At 42.6% G+C, this 21,541-nt stretch overlaps 1 protein-coding gene across 10 annotated transcripts in view; it reads left to right on the forward strand.

Moving 5' to 3' along the window:
• Positions 1-599: 599 nt before the first annotated feature.
• LOC129197332 (ceramide synthase 4-like) overlaps positions 600-21,541 on the forward strand; it is a 43,360-nt gene continuing 22,418 nt past the window's right edge. Inside the window, exons 1-6 of one of the 10 annotated variants that reach the window (XM_054805664.1) lie at positions 6,334-6,445; positions 7,858-8,025; positions 9,951-10,068; positions 10,627-10,793; positions 17,565-17,610; positions 18,643-18,816. In XM_054805664.1, the coding sequence (XP_054661639.1) occupies positions 10,676-10,793; positions 17,565-17,610; positions 18,643-18,816 (338 nt within the window). In that variant the 5' untranslated portion in view covers positions 6,334-6,445; positions 7,858-8,025; positions 9,951-10,068; positions 10,627-10,675. Of the gene's footprint in view, positions 704-4,116; positions 4,152-6,333; positions 6,446-7,857; positions 8,026-9,647; positions 10,069-10,626; positions 10,794-16,891; positions 16,984-17,564; positions 17,611-18,642; positions 18,817-21,541 lie in introns of those variants that run through there. The other 9 variants (XM_054805668.1, XM_054805665.1, XM_054805672.1 and 6 more) reach the window with 9 other exon arrangements.

A 21,541-nucleotide genomic window follows, 5' to 3' on the forward strand; every position in this document is an offset into this window, starting at 1 on the left:
CTATAAATGGCACTGTGCAAACAGCAGTATTAGCTTGCAGTGACATATGACAGAAAATTGGGTCTTTGGTGATGCTGTTCTGCCGGGACACCATCTGTATTAGGGCTGCCATGTCATTTGCGTCACCTCACACATGTCCTAGCACGGCTGTCCCTTCCAGCCCTTCTCTTTCTGGAGACATTCGTACCCTCTGGGGGAAGGCGAACAGGCCAAGCTTTCCTTCAGCGTGGTAACACACCCGGGCTTTCCCGTGTGCTCCGTCGCTCCTGGCAAGGCTCAGACAGGGTGAAGCACTCCAGGGTCAGCAGCACCCACCTGTCCTCCCAAACCCCCTCCGTGCCCCGTCCCCAGCAGGCCTGGGTGCCCCTGCTTACGGCCCGGTGCCTCTGGGTGCCCATCACAGCCCTGAGAGAGACCCCTCCCCGGGGGGCCGCAGGGCCCTCAGCTCAGGACTCTGCCACCAGCGCCGAGCCGTCCCCGCGGCGGCCGCCCTGAGGCAGGGGGCGGGAGGGCGGCGGGCAGGGGCTGAGCGAGGAGAGGCCCGGACTGGCCGGCGCCGGGCGGGGGGGGGGAGCAGAGCAGCACCCGGGCCGGCGCCGCCCCGCCGCCTCCTCCTCGCTCCGCCTGGGGCGCGCAGAGTCCGGAGGCGGTGCGGGTTTCCGCGAAGAGCGGGTCGGCGCCGCCCCGGCGGGGGAGGCTGGAGGTGAGCGGGCAGTAGGCGGCGGGGTGAACCACCCCTGGGGCTGGTTGGTGCCGGGAGGACAGAGAGAGAGTCCGGGGGCGCTGGCGGGGCGGGGGCTCCCTAAAAGGATAACGGGGGAGCAGGCAGTGCCCGGGAGGTGACGGGGAGGGGAGGCGGTGGGGCCGGGGTCTCACAGCGCCTGGGCCGTGAGCGCTGCCGAGGGGCAGGGGCTCCCGCTCGGTGTGCAGAATCCCCGGTGGGAAGGGGGGTTTCGGGGATCGGCTCCTCATGCCGGTCCCGCCCCGGCGGAGACGTGTTCTGAGGGAAGAGGTGCGAGGACCTGGCTCCCACCTGCCGAGGGGCACCCGGGTAGGGAAGGGGCGCAGTGGGCTCCTGTTGGCTGCCACAGCCCGGAGCAGAAGAAAAATCCGCGCAGCTCTCTCGGAGGAGTTTCTGCGCCGCTGGTACAGCACAGCCAGACCGTATGAAATCAGTACAGAAATAAAGGGTTCTACTGAGCTGCCTGCGTCGAGGAAGGTCGACCGTGGGGGTACTTTTTGAGAAGCCATTCTGACCTTCTGTAGGTAGCTCTTAGTTGAGTCTTCAGTACTTAACCCTTTGCGTGAAAAATGCTGAAATTGAGGGAAGATTTTGTTGCTGGTAGTGCAAACTGTTCCCAGAGAAAAGGATGACAAAGCTGGCCACGAGGCTGAAAGAATATGTTTGTGATTGTGATACTTTTTCAAAAGATTTCTGTAATGGTCAAAATTCATGTAGTAGAAGGACAAAAAAAAATCATCTTAGGTTAAAGTTATCAAAAAACCCAAACCAAATGCTTGATAGGAAATTCCACTTCTGGAATCATTTAAAGCCAGATTGGATGGTAGGTTTTAGGAAGCACTGGCAGTTGAGTAAGACTAAAGTCAGGTATCAGAGCATGAGGGGAGTGTTTCAGGGACAGATAATGATGCTTAGTGTGAAGTCAGACATCTGAATTTTAGCTAGCCAGATTTGAAAATGCTTGCTTATTTATCTACATAATTGTTCAGCATCTAAAGGTAATTCCTTATTTTGTAAGTGTGACATGAAGTTTTATGAGATAAGTTTTGCAGAAGTGAGATGGAGGGTGTGTTTGAGAGGACAAGCATGGTGATATTTGTCCTCCACAGGAGCCAATCTCTCCTTTGGCCAACAGGGACAACTAACCGGTTGTGAGATGTGAGACTGTGCTGATGATTGATGTATCTACAAGCTCAGATTTATCAAGATAGTCAGGAGGTTTAGGGAGACTTAAAAATGCAGAGGAGCTTTTACCCCATTTCCATTTTGGTTTGGGGTTTTTTTTAAGGAAAAAAAAAAAAAAGCTTTTATGTTGTTAACCTAAGGTTGTACGTTGGAAGATAACAGACTTTGTGAGATGCTTGTGTTCAGAGCAGCAAAGAAGCTGGCAACATTGAAAAGTGTATCTGATGTTAAGCCAAAAGTGCTTTTTACCTAGAATCAATGCTGCTGAGTGAGGAATACCTGTTCTGGCTTATTAGCTGTTACAAACTGGTGAAATTCATATAAAATATTAACTTTCTTAATCTAATTCCCATCTTGTGTTGGAGTTATATTAAGGAGATAAAGCAGAGAGTAGAGATTTCTCAGTTTGCTAGCTGCTTCCAGGCAGGAAGGAGAACAAATACCTGCAATGAAAAATGATTATTACATTGTCCTTCTGTTATAGTCCACCTAAATCCACAGAAACTGGATTTATTTTTGCAGTCTGTGATGCAGGTAATTCAGAGAGACTCTGTTTCTGTGTTCACATGTGGCAAAGACTAGATTCCTACTGCCAGCTCTACAGGCTATGCTTGAGGAGCTAATGCTATGTTTCAGCTCTAATCAAAATAAAAATGTCTCTTCTGAGTTGGTGCCCTTTTCCCGTGTTCTTAGTGTTTGGGGAGACCCTACTCTACCAAGAAAGAGAGGCGAATGATGTCTATAAACTATCTGCTCTTACCCCCCGAGTCTGCGTGGGGACACTGACCTGTCTGAACTCTGAAGCCCTGAGGTTGTGTACTTGTGCAGACATCATCGCAGACTTAAAAGTTCAGTTTTCTAGCATGCACTTTTTTGGCAGAAATAGACCTAAAGAAGGCTTCTTTTTAAAACCTCTCCACTTGAGGGAGTTCTCTTCATAAGGTCACCAGCTTGATGGAAGGCATTTGTATTGTGGTTTTGAAGGCTACTTGTGGTTTTCTGACATCCTTTTGAGTGCAGAACTTAAATGGTATCTGTTCTGAGGAAGATCACGAGCTCTGAAGGGTCAATATCACAACAACAGCCAATTTTTTATAGACCTGTCAGTATCCAGTAAACACAAGAACACGCAAGAACTACTGTATCAGCCATTCCTGCAATTGAGAATTTTTCTGAAAGGCAGCTGATCAGGATCTTTGATTATATTCATGAGCCCAAGAGGGCTCAAGAAGCGGAAAGGTGTCAGGAAAGTCTGATTGCTTTCTGTCCTTTGAGATATATATCAAGAAAATTAATACTGTTTTTCTAAATTTTTATTCTGTATTCTAACACCAGCTTCTATAATATTCTAAACTCTTCCCTGCAGAGCATTTGGGGAAAAAAATGCTTCTGGGTTCATAGATTTTGACAAATTTTTCTTTTATGAAATGTTTATGGCAGAGAGCAATACTTCACAGGCCAGGGAAGGAACAGAAAGCCTCTGTAGATCATGCATTTTAGCATTCTCTGATTCTAGGAAGCAGCATATATGGGCTTGATACACAAAAATCAAACTGGAAACCAGTTACTTCTACTTGTGGATAGTGATTATGGTAAATGAGTGTTTAGTCAATACAGCTGCTAATGGTAAGGCTATGGCCATCTAGGCATACCTCTTAGCTTTGCCTCATTTTTTCCCAAGGTATTGACAACTATGGGACTTCTCTTTCCGGAGAGCACTGCACACAGAACTAGTGTAAAAGAGTTTGGTTTGTGACACTGCTTGCAGCAGATGGAGTGATCTAACATCCGTTCTGTAGCAGCTGGGTTGCCACCTATCCAGGTTGTGATGATTTCTCAAGACTTTGGAAGCAGTTGTTTTAAATGAAAGATCTCTCAGGGAATCTTCAGACTGAGATCTTTATAGCCCTTTTCTCGTAAGAGAGTAAAACACAACTGGAATGTTATCTTACATTACTTTTTCAGGTCTAAGATGAGTAGGGGAAAGTTTTATAAGTTTGCTACTCACCCCTAAGAGAAATATGGGAGAAACACAGGCACAGTGTTTTATGTGATGTGATGCTGAGGGTTCCTGCAAGTTGGTTGCATACGTACAGTCAGAATTTGCTTTGGGCTGCATATATAATATATTTAGGCTTAATTTTGTGGTTTGGGGTGGTTTTTTTTCTGGTTTCTTTTACAGAGGCCAGTAAGGACTTGATGACATGATTCCAGATATTTCCAGGTATGGTGTAGCAGTTGGACATTTGGAGCTGAATGGAGGCGTTTTCTGCAACACTACAGTTTGATCAGCTTGAGCTGCATTTCTGTAGAAAGAAGACATAACACTTTTGCCTGCCCCAACCCACTTGTGCTTTTCTCTCGTAGCTTGCATTGAGCCTGCAGAAATGGTTTTGAAGCCAGGTAGTGAATTGCAGTGAGGAACCAGAGTGGGGTAAAATCAACCCTGAGTAAAAAAAAAAATGTTTAAGTTTTGACCCAAGTCTTTTTCTCAGCCTGGTTCTCTGTGAGGTGTCACAAATTCTTGTATTGAGTATGGGGAGGTAGTGGCAGTGAAGTGGGAGTGCTGGTCAGGAACGGGTGGAGGTCAGGGTCTAGTCTTTGATGGCAGTGTTGGTTTATACTGGCTCTAAGTTATAAGGAACCTGTCTCAGCAGGGGAATCTTCTCAGGCTGGAAAGAGCAGCAGTTTCATTTTAAGGACCATAGTGGATCTCTCCACCCATTGATATAATCTTAAAGAAAACACATTTGTTTCTTCCCTTGCTGTGATTGCCCGTACTCCAGCCTTTGGCTTTGTTCTGGTGAAAGCAAAATTACAAGAAATGAGATTGTAGAATCTCAAAGGACTAACATCCACAAGTCAAAACAAATAGTGTCTTGATTTTCTGTACTGTGGGCTGTAACTAACATGTACTTGTTCTCTGAAATGCTGAAAATTGAGTCCCTATTTCACAGCACTGTCTGGAAAATCAGTTGGTTTTTTTTAAATTTGGACTTTGGATGCATCCAAACATTGCTATGACATAACAAGTACACACTAAAATCCAATGTAAAGAGAGGAGTGCAGTTTTGAACTGACTCTACTTTAGCTGTGAATTTAGAGCCTGTTGATAAGAACAAAAGTGTAATAAGATTTCCAGGGTCAGGATTGCTTATTGTGCTTTGTGTTTTATGTCCTGCTTGCATTTCTAATGTCTCTTCCAGTTTTCTTCTCTGTAGGAGAAAACCCATGCTTTCACCTAAAGGGAAAGGGGAAGCCAAGAGTCTCAATCTGATACAAGAACTTACTTAAAAATAGATTGCTTTTTAGAAAGCCAAAATCGTGTAATTATTTCCTACTAGTAAAATGAATTATCCTCATTCTAGTTAATATTAATAGTGTACTTGAACACTTCAATGGAATATGTCACAGGTTTAGAATTTATACCACCATTTTCATTGCAATGCAACACACTGCAGGTTGTATTGTAAAAGCTCCAGCTAACAGAGTCTCTTGACCTGGAGTACATCTGATAAAGAGATGTATAGGAAACTCTGCCAAGAGCTGGGGCACTGCATCCCTGCCCAGCAGGGTATAAAGCCCTGGCATATGCAATGCAGGTTCTTGTTTTGTTATGTTGGCGAGATCAGTTCCAGGAGCTATTACCCAGCTCAGACTGATGTCTGGTGCAAACCTGCCATGAAGGGCTGAGGTGTGTGAAGCATTGCTTTCCACCAGTTGCATCCTTGCCATCAAGGGAGTAAGACAGAGCTGCTCTCCCTGGTCCTGCTACGCACTCCTGATGTGACTCAGTGGTGGTCCTGGTCTCGCACGCTGGCCTTCTAGCCATAGGCTGTTTTCCACAGATTGCTGAAAGATACTGCACGTCCTTGTTCTGTGTCCTTGACTGCCCTCCTCTTTCAAATAAAGGCTTTCATTTTATTGTGGGTCTCTGTCATATGCGTGTATTAACCTTTAGTATATCTGTATTGAAGGTTTAATATTTAATTCCACTGGCATTCCATGACGGGTTCTTCTTAAATAAAGATCAGTCAAATGTCGTTTTCCCAGTTTTGAAAATCCACTCAAGGCTGTTTGTTCTGTTGGGGGTAATTTTTGTGGTGTATTCATGTTTACTGAAGAGTACACCTCAGCATGTTTGTCCATAATTACACAGCAATGTCAAGAATCCAATGTATGTTCCCCACTCCTTTTTCCAATTTGTTCTAGTTTTAATTAATTCAAGAGTAGCTTTCATTTGAAAAAAATAGGAAATATGCTCAAAGGGGACCAACTGCAGTAATTCCATTAACTTCAAGATTGATTTAGCTTTTACTGAAATTGGTTTTGATAACAACTAGTTTCTTTGTTTTAAAAGTCAGTTCCAAAAAGCAAGAAATTAATCAAATATTTTGTTTTGTGAGGTTGTTGCACAGATGGCCACAGACACGGGTATGGCATATGCCTTCCAACCAAGCAAGCATCAAGGTTTTGAATCAAAATAGATAAGGCAAAAAAAAAAAAATCTTGAAAAAGGTAAACATTCAGGTTATTTTTTTTTTAATAAGCAGTGTTATTTTTACCCCTGGTGTACTATCGGAGCTTTTGAGGCAACTGCTTCCTTATTGTTTGTCTGTCTGTCTTCATACCTATATGAAAGATAGCCTCCTTCTGGAGGATTTGAAAGATGTTATGTCAGAGTTTATGTTTAATGTTTTCAAAGAAAAGATCAGGGGAATTTTTCTGTTCAGAGATGATGTTGCAGTAAAAGCTTGAAGGCAGAATTCCCGAAATAATAATTTCTATGTGATTTTTCTTCTTAACTTATTTGCGGTGAATTGAAGCAAGGAGAAAGTGACCCTTAGTATCTGTATTTTAAAAATAAACCCTGAGCTCAGCCAGCATGAATCAGGGCTGTGCTGCTAGAGCTGGAGGTGCTGACTTTGTGCAGAGGGATCCAAATGGCTGTGGCTGTCAGTCTGGCCCGTGGGTTGGCATATTCCCCCTCTGCAGCTGTAGGCATGATTGTCTTGGGTCAGGCAGGGCAGAACAACTGGCTGCAGTGAAGATAAATTAATATATGTATTGTAGAGAGAGGAATAAATGTGGTGTTTGAGTTATCTGTCATAGTCCCCTCACACCTGCAGCGTTATGCAGGGACTCCTCATTAGTGGAGCAGGAGGCAGAATCTGCAGCTTGAGGAGCGACCGTGTTAATAAGGAGAAGACCAGGAAGACCACCGAGGCTAAGCAATCTGAAAGAAACTCTCTGTCTGCATTCAGCAGGATTGCTCATTAAAATGGTCCCATTGTATGTCAAATTCAGAAAGCATCTCATAATTACTGAATAAGTAACACAGTGTGGTTGCAGCCTTCAGTATCATGACAAATATACTGTCCCATAATGATTTGTTTATGTAATAGGTAACGCTCAGTTGGAGACAGATTCTCTTGATTTTAGATACTATTCCAGCAAAGAACAGAGGAGGACAGTGCCTGCTGAAAGAACTTGAGTTTTACATTCTGCTTTATAAGCTATCCATGTTATAGGGCTTTTAAGTTATCTGTGCTAATCAAGAATAATTCATATTAAAATTTTTTAAATAACCATCTGTCCTGGTTCTTTGCCACGCAAACCCAATACACCATCATAATATGATACCTTGCATTATTCATTAAGCAGTAATGATTGTGAAAAGTGAGTCACAATTATTTTAATCTTGGAGAAAGGGAAATCTTTCTATTGGTTGCTGTTTCTTGCTCAATGTTTTTAATGGATTTTGCTTTTGCAGTAATGTTGGGAATGTAGATGTTACTCTCAGATAAGGTTTTAAGTTTTGTGTTTCGAAATGCAAAATAATGAAAACGTATTAATTTTAAAGGTATAAGAGTGTCATTTAGAAAAATCTTAATTTTAGACTAATTAAATTTCTCTTTTTTTCCTCTAAGCTTTGCAACAGCCTGGGGAGTTTGTGGGAACAAATACCTGGGAAACTGATGGAACTGTTGATACTGAAATTCAAAGCCAGCTCATACAAAGTAATTAAAGCCTGTGTGCTTCCTGCACGAGGGAGGAGAATAAGGATTGTGTGAAAAGTCATGCTCTGCATCTCGTAGGTATACTAGTTTGTAATATAGGATGCCTCCCTCAACCTCATGTGAACAAATTCGTCCTGACTCATAGATAAGTGCTTTTCTAATCTGCATTGGCATTCAGGATGATCCAGTTCCACTTTGATGTTTTATCTTTGCTGTATCTGTGGCAGAGAAGTCATGCACATCTGTCCCTTTGTCTTCCTTATTTATCACAACTGATTTTCTCATTTTGACCTGAGATTAATAGTTCAGGAGTTCAGTGCTTCATAAAGTTCCTGATGTGATGAATTAGAAAGCACGCCTTTGGGGAAATGGCCCATTTGTGGGAGAGAGAAGGATAACCAAGTGCTTGACTCCCTGTAGGGGTTGACTGTATGAATAAGGAGCAATGGTGAAGCTTTGGACTGCAGGGAAGTTGGAACTCTAGGCCCAACTAGGGATGAAGAGCTTCTGAGGGCTGCTACAAACATCAGAATTGAGCACGTGGCTGGAGGTTGCAGGGCAGAAAAGGAAGAGCTCTCAGACCAGAACCATATGACTGTTTAGGAATATTTATGCTTCGAAAGGGCTGTAGAATCAGGTAATACATTGAACAAGCATTGCACTGTCCCGTGAGCTTAAAGGAAAGAGGATTTATTGAGAACTGTGCGGCATTTTAATGTGACTTGAGTATGGCTTGGAAACTTGAACCTACTACCTGCTTTTTATTTTTCCCAGTTTTTAAGTTAGAATTAAACATTTTGAGGCCTGATATGTGATTGTTGAGTACCAGGAATACTGATAATCAGTTGAAAAAATTCAGTTCACAGTAGAAAAGGTGTCTGGGGCATGTATCATATTGACAGGTCTGGGCAAATTTTCTGTTTCTGCGACATCTGAACCTCCATGCACAGGACCTGGGTTGTAAGGCCAGAACTTGCCTTTCGAAGAGTTTTGAGGATCTCACAAAGTTATTGCTGCTCATGCTTAAAGTTTTGAGCCTTATTCAGTGTGTATTCTCACAGTGTGTGATTCCTTTTTGTCCCTTTCTCCTTCCCAAATCTGGGAAAATGCTTCTACTGGTGTACAAACTGCTTGTTGGTATAGTCTTTGGGGATAAATAGCATTTCTGTTTAGAAAGCTTTTTGGCAGTTTTTACTGTCTCTTAACTTGGTTTGAAGGAGAAGGTCTCACTACGACTGCCTGACTCTTGCTTTGTTTGGTACTGATGAATTCAGATAAAGGAGACATGAGCAGTTCAGGTGGAAGTAAGCTCCTCCTTGATTTCTTTGTGTGATCTTCCAACCTGAATTCTTGGCTCACTATGGCCTGAGGCCAATAACTTGATTTTCTTGCTCAGTTCTATCAAGTGATGTCAGCCAGTGACTGCTATTTCTACAGCAAGACTGGAGGAAATTGCAGGCATTAGAAGAAAGAATGAAGGAAAAAATCCAAAGAAATTGCCAAGTAGCTCATTTGGATTTTATAAGTGCCTCCTCCTTTCATTTTATATTTGAACTCTCGCAAGAAACGTAGATCTGGGGATATGTGTCTTTATGTATTTTGTGGAGATGTTCTAGCTGGTATTTTGGATGCCTCAGTTGCCTTACTTGGACACTAGCCATGTCTGATGTTCTTACTAAGATGTAGTATGATCTGTAGTTTTTTACACAGTGATGGTAGAACATGGTGTTCTTGTGCCTTACAAAACAGTCAGCATGCAGTTTCCAGTGGTTTTTTGTTGAGAATTTTTTTGTTTGTAGAGTTAGCATTCAGTCGTGGAATAATGATTGTTCCCAAGTGTCAGGACAATGAGGTTTAAGGTACCTCACCCTGCTCTGGAAGTAATAAAGGAATGTTACTTCATTTAATAATGCAACCATAGGGTAAGTGCCAGACAGCCTGCAAAGGTCTTCAGCTTTTGTCTCTGCTGCTTTTTACACTTAACACAGCATTTTATTTTTAAGACTAGTTTGACAACGGGTGCTGCAGTTCAACCCAGGTTTCTTCACCCTTAGCGAAGCATCTTCAGGTTCCTGGAGGAGGAATTTGGCAGAAACAGCCGTAGTATTTCAAAATGTGCATGTAAGTTCTTGGGTTTTTTTAAATTTCAGGGGGGTAGGTTTTGGCTTGTTCAGGGATCTGCTTGGTAGGATCTCATGGGAGACTGTCCTGGCAGGCAAAGAGGCTCAGACAGCTGGTTGATCTTCCAGGACAGCCTCCTCCAAGCACAAGTGTAGTCCATCCCAATGAGCAAGAAGGCTAACAAAAATGGTAGGAGGCCAGCAGGGATGAACATGGAACTGTTGTTTGAGCTCAAACACAGAAAGGAAGTATCAAGAGGGTGGAAGTGGGCCAGGAGGGATGTAGAAGTGTTGCCTAAGCGTACAAGAATGGAGATAGGAAAGCCAAAGCTCAGCTCGAGTAAGGGATGTGAAGGGCAACCAGAAGGGCTTCTGTACATACGTTGGTAACAAGAGGAAGGCTAAGAAAAATTTGGGCCCGCTGCTCTGAATACCTCCTGACCAAAGACATGGTGAAGCCGGACGTACTCAGTGCCTTTTCCGGCCTTGTTTTTAACTGGTTAAACCAGTACTTGTTTTTTACTGAGCAAAACGAAGGCGTTTTATTCATGCCCCTCAGTGCGGGATGATCGAGTGAGAAGAGCTGTCTGATTTGCATTCTGACGTGGATGAGTGACATCAGCCTGAAACCTGTGCTGGCGGTCACGCCTGGCAGTCTGCTTGGGAGCCAAATACTCGGCAGTCAGAGCAGCCTAGCAACGGAGGAGCTGGCAAGCGGAGCACAAGGTATGGAAGTTAGTAAGCAATTTATGCTGGGTAAGGGCAAAGAGAGTATGGAATCATAGAATGGTTTGTGTTGGAAGGGACCTCAAAGATCATCTAGTTCCAACCCCCCTGCTACAGGCAGTATTGCTCCCTGGAGATCTGGGTAGGTAAGTTTGTCTTCTTGCTGGACTTCTATTTGCAGCTTCTAGTGTTTGGGCATTTTATGCTTTTTCTGGGACAGAGATCTCCCTTCCAAAAGAGGGTATATATGAAAATTGTTGCCTTTGAACAGAGCAGCACCTGACCAGCCTGCACCGAAGTATGAGGTAGGATTAATGTTGGTGAAAAGGTGGAAAGTCTAGGAAACAAGGCAGAGCAACCCAGCTCTCTCAGTGGGCTGAAAAGAGATGTTTTCTTAGTCAGGGGGTGGTGGAGGTGAATTTTGCCTTTCTGCTTTTAAGGTTAGGAGTGAAGAATCAAGCTTCTGTTCGACTAAGTAGTGGAAGTAAACAAATAGTGAAAAGTTCCTTGAAAAAGGTGAAGAATTGCAAAATTAATTAATTCTTGGGCGGACAGCAGACATAAAATAATTTGATAGGAAATGTCAGCTGGTAGATCTATGTGAGGAGAACATCTGAAAGCCAGGAAGTTGAGGATAACTGGTCATTGGTGGAGAAAGCAAGCTGCACAAATAAGTTCAAATTTTCAGCCGTCTTCCAAAGAAGAGGATGTGGAGAGCAAAGTCTGGATGAGGAGAGTGAGCCTGCCGAACATAGTGTTACAAAGGGAAATAGATCATGGTTTTGTTTCTTTCACTACTAGTCAGAGTTGAAAAACAGTCTTATTTCATGCAAAAACAAAGGGGAGATGCTGCCAGAAGTTGCAGTTTTAGGGAAAAGACAAAGGCATTCAGAATCACAATAGAAAGAGATGAGAAAGCTGAGGAACAGAGGAGAAATAAAGCAGAATTAGCTGCAGGTAAAAAGAGATTCGTACCTAAGATTCATACCAGAATCAGTCCGTGTGATTAGAGATTCTGCATCAGTTATGGCTGGAGCAAGCAGGCTTATAATAATCTTCGAAAGAAGTTAAAAAAATTGGATGTGTAGAGGGTGATGGGTTTTGTAGGAAAGTTACTTTGACAGGGTGAGGAGAAGGCGTGCCAAGAGAGTGTAGGTCAAGAGGTGGTTCATGGACTGGAACTATAAGGAAAGATTTTGATAATTTTTTTTTTTTTTTTTTTTGCCATGGGAGGACGTTCTCAGGCATTTTTCTTAATTGATAAATTTCAGCTGAGTCCCTTGGACACTGTCCATCCGTGGTTAAATTCACTTGATGATAAAAAAAGTCTTAAAATGGTGAAGAACCAACAGAAGGATAGGGAAAGAGAGGGATCTGAGGCAAAGGAAATGTTGTTACAGATAAGGCAATATCAGAAGGCAGGTATGACGCCAGGATAGCTAACAGGGATGAGGAAATGGAAATGAACATATCAAAGCTGAAGTGAAATTCGAAAAGGTTAATGTATTCAGTTCAGGCAGGAGACTGGAACTAGCTAATCTCCATCTCAGCATGCTGAAAATAATGGCACATGTAATAAAGAATCCTGGAGCAATGTTTTTTTTGTTTATAAATTTTACCAAATCTTTAGTGACTACACTTGATATATGTTAAATAAGAAGTATGAAAAATGTTACAAAAAATCCTTGAAGAAATATCCCAACAACTGTAATCCCAGTATTGTGATCTTTAGTGCGAAGTTTGAAAAAAAAACAAAAAAAAACCCCAAAAAACCCTGGAGACTGAGATGAAGAGATGAAATATAATATGGATGTTCACAAGATAGCTTATGTCATGTTAATCTGAGCTTTCTTTGTTAAAATTACTTATTTCTGCCTAAGAGAGGTGCAGTAAACGTCATGGAAGTTACAAGATCAGACCTTGCCTAGCTGTAAGAGGTAGTTTTAGTTAAAGTGGAAGACATCAGCATTATGGGAAGTGTTCAATAGGTAAGAAGCTGCCTGGAAGAGCTATCAGGAGAGACTTCACCCATGGAATTCTTGAATAATTGATTTCTTAGCAAAATTAGTTAAAGTTTCAAATGCATAACATGCAGTGGTAACCCAAATTCAGGAAGTATGGACCAGAGTAGTAGGACTAGGATACAATGGCTCTTCCAATTTGAAGTAACAGGGAACCTTTATAAATATGCACAGGACTCTGTTTCTTGACCTCAGCTGCTTCTCATGAAGGTAAGACAAGCCTCTCCCTTTTGGTCTCCAGTATATCAAGATTTAAGAGGCTTTTTTGGTTTTAATTATTTCAGGCATAGCCCCATGGAAAAAAATAGAGCAACTTGAATCAAGAAGCCACGTAACTGCATCCTTATGGTGGTGTGCTTCCACGTTAACTAATCATTTCCCCCGTGGCAGTACTGTGCTGCTGTGGTTAATGAAGCCCTGGGAAAACTGGCTATACCAGGAAGTCTTCTGCAGGAATACCTGGGCTGGTTCTGGCAGCGATTCATTAGCATGATGCTGCACTTAAGCTAATAAGACTTGGCAGACCTAAACGGCTTGGCCCAGAGCCACTTTGGGGATGTTGGTCCCTGTGGCACTGTCCACCCACAAACCTGTGTAATCCACTTGCAGACAATGGACGATCTCTGGTATAATCAAGAGCTGGAAGGCCTTTGTAACCAGAGTAAGAGGAATGAGGTGACCTTGAGTAGCACAGTGTGCGGAGTTGGGTGTTTGGGGACTAACAGCAGAAATTTGTATTAAAAATTGTGGATGTTAATGCTAGACACTCCTCTCGGAAATCCTGCTCAGAAACAGAATCTAGTCAGAAACAGAGGAATGTGCAAAGAAAGGTTTTCCGTTTCCCTGGCTATAGCTAGTTGTATAAGCTATGTATAATATAGAGAGGATTAGAAGCAGTAGACTTGTTTAGCCTAGACAGTGAACTATGAGAGAAAAGTGTTGTTCTATAAACAGTAAGAACAACTTGTGCAAAACCAAATGCCATTAAAATTCTTCATTGTGGTTATTTTGTACACAGCAGAGGGTTTAGGAACAGCTTTTTAGTCTGAGCAATTGATGCAAAAACATTGAGACACCTCCGATATGGCACGGTACCCTTATTGAAGGGATTATTGTTGCCTGTCATAGCAAAAAGCTGAAAATGGCCCAGTGAAGTCTTGGCTGTTCCTAAAATTAACAGCTTCCTGAGGCAGAGAGGAGGAGGAAACAGCAAGTTGTAGGCTGGAATTTGGAAAGAAGTTGGAAGTTCTGTGCTATTGGGTTCAGAATTCCTACAGCAAAGACCAAAATTACTGTCGCATCAATGTTACCAGCATCTGCTGCAGGGGGAGGAATATTGGTTAGTCAAAAAGCAAGTTAAAAACTCCAGTGTAAGCTTTTTTTTTTAAAAAGAAAAAAATATGGATGTTTTTCTTATTTTAAAAGCAAATTGAAAACTCCAGTGCAATCTTTTCTTTTATATGAATCTTTATATTATCTTAACGGTACAAGCAGTGAACAGTGGCTAGTGCAGTAATGTCTAGCGTAATGCTGTACCTACACCTAGTCTTCAGAGTGAGGGGGTCATTACCCAGTTCTTTACGAAGACTCGTACGTCTTTTCTCTCTCTCTATTTCTCTTCCACCCTTATGTCCTGTATTCGCATATGTAAATTTACATGAGTATTCATCTACCTATATATTAACGTTTAGCTTGGGAATAGATTCTGTAAACGAGGCAGCAGAATAACTCTTTGAAGATGTAAGCAATGGTTAGGTTATCTGGGTAAACCTGCTTAGCCATTTAACCTGTGAGGCAAGGAGTAACCTCCAAGGTAGATGCCGTGCTTCTTCTCAAACAGTTCTGCTTTGAAAGTGAAACTGCATATAAATACATCCCTAAGGGGTTTAAGTGTAGTAGCGCTCCTGATCTATGGCTCCGGGTTCAGGGAGCCCTGCAGTGCTGCTCTCTGGTGCAGTGTGCAGATACTGCGGGTGCATTCCTGCTGGCCAGCACAGCAATTTCTGCTTTCCTTGGAGCAGCTCAGTGCAGCTTAACAGTAGAGACCTTTGTAACTCTAAGGATTCAGATAAAGCCACCAAGTTTAAAAAAAAAAAAAACCAATCAGGAAAGGCAAGATTTAACAAAGTAAATTCAGTGTACAAAGCTGCTGGGCTGCATAGAGTCCAGTTGCTTCAAGACTGTGTAGCTGTGTCAGCTTAAGGGAGCTTTGTTGGATTGCATATTGAGTGCCTGATCTTGTTGCAGTATAGGCTCAGTAAACGCTGAAGCCTTGTCCTCCCTATCCCCATGACATAGCTGTGATACTTCTCTATTCCTGATTTCATCTTTACGTGTATTTTCTGTGACAAACTTAGTGCTGTTCTCCCAGCGTTTTACTATTTTGCTCACCATTTGTGAAATCCTAATGACGATCTGTTTAGTGTCAGGTATGGGAGAGTGGTTTGCAGTGTTGTTTTTTTCCTTTGTTCTTGGTGAACTCTTTGTGTGAGAGGCTGTCTCTCTGTTACACTTGTATTCAGAGCTGGAGGGCTTCATCCTGTATATTATTACAAAGCTACAACTAATAATGCAGGGTGCTCTGTTGAGGCATAAAGAACTTTTGAGGAAGAAATGAGCTCGCTTATGGTTTTCTGTGAGTGCTCAATTCTAGACACACCCTTGTCTTCAGCTTTCCAGCTGTCTTGACTTGGGAACTTGACCTATGTAAACTGCAAAAGATAAATATGTCGCTTTGCGCTGTACCCTTTTCTGTATGTTTGCGACGTGTAAAGATAGCTGCAGAGATGAAGAAACCTTCCAGGAAGGTTATCCTGACTATATATAGTTTGCACATGAGAGTACGTTAGATAATGGCTGTTTACTTCCTTAGCACTTTGAATCTAAGAATATTCCCCCTAAGCAAATTGGAAAACTTATTTTATATGCTCCCCACAGAGAGCCCTGGCAGAGTTCAGCTGCTGTCCTCTACCAAGTGTGTGCTGCATCTTTTTGTGTTGCTGCCAGTATATAGAGTTCTGGAGGGAGAATCCTTGGTTGTGTAATTGCAAAGCTAGCTATTATGGCAGCTTGCCCTGGCATGCTTGGTGTCTCCACACTGTGGGATAACCCTGTGGTACTGAAGAAATGTTTTCTGAAGCGCTGAGGCAGGGAGGAAGTGAAATTTCTCTCTCTAGTTATCCTAGATATTCCTGATGTCCTGGTGCTTTTCCTGAGTGGAGATTTTTAACAGCTAAGAAAGTTTACCCACACTTTTGAGGTTGGTGTCCTTCATGCCTTGTAAAGCTCTTTGTTATTCAGACACCTTGCTTAGGTTATTTGACTTTTCTAAGCTGGTAATCCAGTACCTATCTGAAGTGCCCAAGCTGTTTTGGAACACTGTCACCACACTTCATAGTGACAGTGTGTTGAATTCTTGTAGGCTAAGGCCATACTCATGTGGTTTGCATCTACATAGACACTTTCTGCTTTTTAACTGTAGAGTTTTGTGCAGAAACCTGTGTTCGCATAGTCTACAAGAGAGTCGGGGACATCCAGAAAACATGGTTCACCGAGGCTCTGAGGTTCAGCGCAGTAGCCAGCCTGTCCCATGGGCTTATGTCTGTGTCACCCAGATGCAGCTGTACTGGTTGATAGTATGTTTATTGAGTAGTCTGAAAAGATTTCTCTAGCACATATGTATGTGTGCTTCAGCTAGCTTCTTTTTAATGCATAGCGAGCTGTGTCACCACTTTCCCATGATCCTGGCTTCAGGTGCCTTTGGTGATTCAAGAGGGAAAGAGAACTAGCGCTAAAGGATCCGACAGCCCTGCCAGAGGAAAAGGGGACAGATAGCGGGTGGCAGATGTTCCCACCTTAAAACAGCCTGGATTGGGGAATTTAGGTTATACTCTAGGCCCCAGGGAGTTGTAGAGACTCAGGATTTGGCAGGCAACTTAAAAACTGTTGCATCTTGATCGTCAGACTCTTAAAACAGACTTTGAAGAGTCTATAAACCATGTTTATCTTTGTCTTATGTGCCAATGATTTTTGTCCAGACATTGCACTGGAAGAAGAGGTAGCAGAAGGAATGGAGAACAGTCTGGAAGTAGGAGCAAAACCGCAGTTTCCAGAGTCCGAGAAGCTGCACCAGAAAGAAAATACTGTGATTATTGTCAAACTGAAAGCTGGTAGAAGACCTGGATGTTCTTTTGGTGCTAGTGAAGTTGGATATTAGCCTTACTGCCCCTTCCTTTGATTGCAGTTCTGCAGTATATCAGGCTTCTGATTTTTAGGAGGTATTTTTATGTCGTGGGTTTTGGTATCAAAAGCTGAAATCAGCTGAGTGCAGGTAGGACGAGAAGAATGCATTTTTAGTAAGATGTTTTTTCTTTGGGGAAAAGGGGAAAGTGTTTTCCTGATTTTTCTATCTTAAATGGTCAGAAACTTTGCATCCACTTGGTATCAATTACACCTATATTTGTAATCACCTTTGTCATCATACCGAATTGGCTGTGTATGCTCCAGGAGAAATGAGACTCGAATTTGAAGAAATAGGGTCCTGTTGTTCCCTGTTGTAGTCAGATCAATAGACACATTGAGATGAATAATTAAGTCCGAATCAAGAAAAGAGGTTACAGTCTGCATGATATCCCTCAGACTCTGCAAAATTCTGTAATAAGGCAGATCTTCAGTTTAACTAACAAAGAAACTACTTCTGAGTTAAAGATGTCTTCAAAATCCAGTGTATGATTAATTTTCAATCCATTAGGTGGTTCTCCTCGCAGAAAATGGGCCAGGGCTTGGGCCTCCACTAGGTGAGATGCTGTATGATACTCAGGTCAGACGCTTAAATTATGTGCTTTTCACCTTGGTTTCATAACGTGGTATTTCCCGTGTGCTGTTCAGACAATCTCAAGAGGCATCTCATTCCCATGCTTCCCCTTTCCTCCTTCTGTGCCTGCATAGAGTCTGTTTGCTTGTGTTTGGGATACTTGTTGTTGCCAGCTAGAATGAGCAGCGTGTATTGGAGGGCAGTGCTGCTCATATTTGTGTATGAGGTAGAATTATCTAGCAATGGTATTTTTGTGTTGAATGCTTCGTTACACCCATTCTGCTGTCTTTTATGCTGCTAAATTCTCTGATCATATATGTAAATTCCACCTTCAGGCATGATCTTTAAAATTACATTAAGAACCCAGCTTCTTACCAGTTAACACAAAAATCTTACTTGGAAGTACTTTCCTTAATCATTTAAAGCAGAAGATAGATTTTAAAAAAAATTTTTTTTTAAAGAAGTCTCAGAATAATATTAATTATTATGCATACATATGCATACATGCACACAGTGGAATTGCAATGTGTAAATAGAAACAAATAAATGCAAAAGATCAAAGACTACTAAAATATAAGGGTATGTACATGTAGAAGGTAAAAGGACAGCTGGCAGCCAGCCCTGGAGCAGACTTGCTGCATCCTCGTGATACCAGGCTGTCAGTCCTGTAGAAAGGAGCCTGTGAACCTGAGATGCTGCAGTATTAAACTTAAAGCTTTCTGGATACGTCTTGCTGAGAATAACACTAATGTTCTGTTGAATTTGGAGGCGTTTGTCTCCATTTTAGCCCTTTTTTGGTTCTGTGCCAGGAGTCAGCAGACACCAAGCACCTGATAAAAATCTGCGAGCAGGTTATCAGTTCCTTGGGCACTGATGCATTCCACACCTCTTCTGCTTTCACAGCCAGATGCAACCTCAGCGAGGGTGTAATCCTTCCTTTGCTTCGCTGGCTTGTGCTGACAGGTTTGCTGTGTGCGAGGCTGTCCTCAGTTTATTCTGGTCTCTTTTCCTTCAGGATGGCACGCTCTCTGTACGAGTGGCTGTGGCAGCATGAGTTCTGGCTGCCCCCAGGAATCACCTGGGAGGACATGCAAGAGTCTGAAGATGTCCGTTACCCTCAGCCTCGTGACCTCCTGCTCAGTATCCCTTTTGCTTTAATCTTGGTTGTCATTCGATATGCCTTTGAAAGGTAAGTTATTCAGTACTGTTTGGGGGTTTTTTAGGGATAATGCTGGCAGTTTGGGTCCAAAAGCTGGTTTTGTTGTCTGTGCTAATGTATGACTGACGAGATCCACAGAAAGTCCAGGTCATAAAGTCTGCTGAGGTACGTTTTTCTGCTCTTCCCAGCCCTGAATACTGGCTAAACAAGTGTGTTGAATATAGAACATAAACGCTACCCTTAAGGTCTAATTATAAGCAATATGACTTCCTGCACTTAAAACATGCTTGTGTTTTAGAAGGCAGACGTGCTGTTTTGTGTTCTTTTGCACATTACTTGCTGTTTCTGGGTTGAGTGCAGTGGAAGTCCTATTTAGACTACCCAAATAGAGTTGTGTCCTTTATCTTGGGTGATGAGGATCTGGGGTATCACACCTGACAGACAAGCCTGAATAAGATGTATTAGATTGGGCTGAGTCATCTGAGTCTCAGAATCAGCACCACATAACCACACGAACGTGTACATGATCGCTCTGGGTTCAGGATTGTCGTTTCCTTGGGAGTGCCACATAGAGACATTTGTAGCTGCTGCCTCTGGGTTGAAGCCTGCCACAGACCCTTCCAGTGCTGGGCTGCCAGAATTTCTCCTGCTCTTCTCCTTCTGCTACCAGACCTGCTTTTGTTGCTGCTCTTTGCAGACTCTGCAATATGATCTTTGAGGGTCAGCTCTAGGATCTTTCTGGCCAGAGCCATTTGAGTGTTGTGCACATTCTGCTTCAGCACAGAAAATTTGGGTGTTACGACAAAGGTATAGCTAGGAATCCTGCTGGGTTCATTGACTTTGACCTTTCATAAAGGTCCTGAGCTGGTAGTGTTGCTTTGTGCAGTTTAGTCAATAGTTAGTGTGGTCTGCAACACAACATGATTTGCTGGTGGATAACTGAGATTTACTGTAGTGTCAGCCATTGTCCAGACTGCAGAGTAAATCCCCTTTCATGATTTTGAATACTTTTTAAAGTGGTTTTCACTGGATTAAAAAATCACTATTCCTAGCTGCTGTCTGAAGAGGTATTCTTTTCAAATGGCTTAGTCAAAATCTACAGTGGTTTTAAATTTAGAAAGAGGGGAAAAAAGATAATTTAAAAAATGTTCTGTCATCCTTTTTTGAAAAGTGGCTGCACAAGAAAATGGAAGCAGACCTCTCTAGCTAGAAAGATGTTTCTTCTCCAGATTCTCTGCGATACAAGGGCAGCTTGGAAAAACTTATAGCAGCTGAAATGATTTGGAGCTGTCCTGTGGGAATGTTTTTACGTAAAAAAAACTGGCTATAATTTGGAGGTTTTTATTAAAACCAAATGCGTGAATAATTCTTTAAGTAATCATTTTATGATGATACAAAATTGGAATCCAAATCTCTTCTTTGTAAACAATATGTTTAGTGTGCATTCCATAAATTCTGTGGATTTTATCCTGCACTTTCCTGGGGACATAGGCATCTCGGTTACCTCTACTGATGCAGGAACCAAGGTGCTCTAGGTAACCATTAAAACGCAAGTGACTCGTATTTCTTCCTTGCTGATCTGCGAGACGTGACTGGGTACAGTACTCCTTTAGGTAGGCACTGTCAGTCGGTGACTTGGACACATTTGCAGTGTGAAGCTGAGAGATTAGCCCATGTCCTGCATTGGCTAGGTCTGCCCAGTTCCAGGCTCCCCAGTACAAGACATATCTGTGGAGATACTTGAACCTGGCTGGACACAGCCCTCCACAGCCTGCTGTGGCTGACTCTGCTTGAGCAGCAGCAGTGGGCTGGATGATCTCCAGGGGTCCCTTTCAGCATCGATTCTGTGCTTCTGTGACTCTGTCTCTTTATTCCCATTCCTCTTGCCACACCACTCCTAGTCAATCTAAGTATCTTTTCCATCTGTATTAAGATGCTGATGGCCAGGTAAAAAGATATTTTTTTTCTTTCCCATCTAAGCACTCCCTCAGCTGGGAGAGTTTCCACAGGCCTGGTCCTACTCATTAATTTTAAAGCTGTTTTGATTCACAAACTTCATTAAATAAAAGCTGCTTGTCACACCCTTAAAAAAAGATCATATCACAAGCCTATTTTACAGGTCCAGGAAACCTATAATCATACCAGCATATAACCTATGCCAATTACAAGCCGGTGTTCTGAGCTGTATTCTTGTTTGTCCTAACTCATTTCAGCATGACATTTTCTCATTCTCAGTCATTACTCTTTCACGTTCATCCTGGAGAAGAAAGCTTCCCCTAGCGAATGGGAGCTATGAATCAAGTCCCGTGTTTCTCCGTTACCTTGTATGTATGATGGTGCTAGCCCTGTTCAAAATAATTTGCACAAAGTTTGAGAATTGCAGACTGAAAGGATGTATGTGTTATTTCTCATTCTCCATGTAATGGCCTTGACTTTGTAGCTTTGTACATCTGGTCTGTGGTTCTAAATGAGTAGGAGATATGTAAGTAGTATACAAGTTTGGTTTTGGTGGCTTTAGCTTGGCCTCTGGCAATTTTTTCTACTTGCAACTCTGCATCAAGTGCAAAGCATTTTTTCTCTAGATACACTCTGTGTTCTTGGTGGTGCCTGCTCTGGGATTTCAGAAATGCTGTAATGTGTTCATGTCATTAATCTGTGCCAGAACTCCAGGAAAATACTAAGAGGCAGGAGAAGTCCAGGGGATTTTCTGCAATCCCTCATTCAGTAACTGCATCAGCCACCGTGCTTGGGCCGA

The sequence above is a fragment of the Grus americana genome, chromosome 28 (assembly GCF_028858705.1).
Source record: "Grus americana isolate bGruAme1 chromosome 28, bGruAme1.mat, whole genome shotgun sequence".
In the NCBI taxonomy this organism is placed as follows: Eukaryota; Metazoa; Chordata; class Aves; order Gruiformes; family Gruidae; genus Grus; species Grus americana.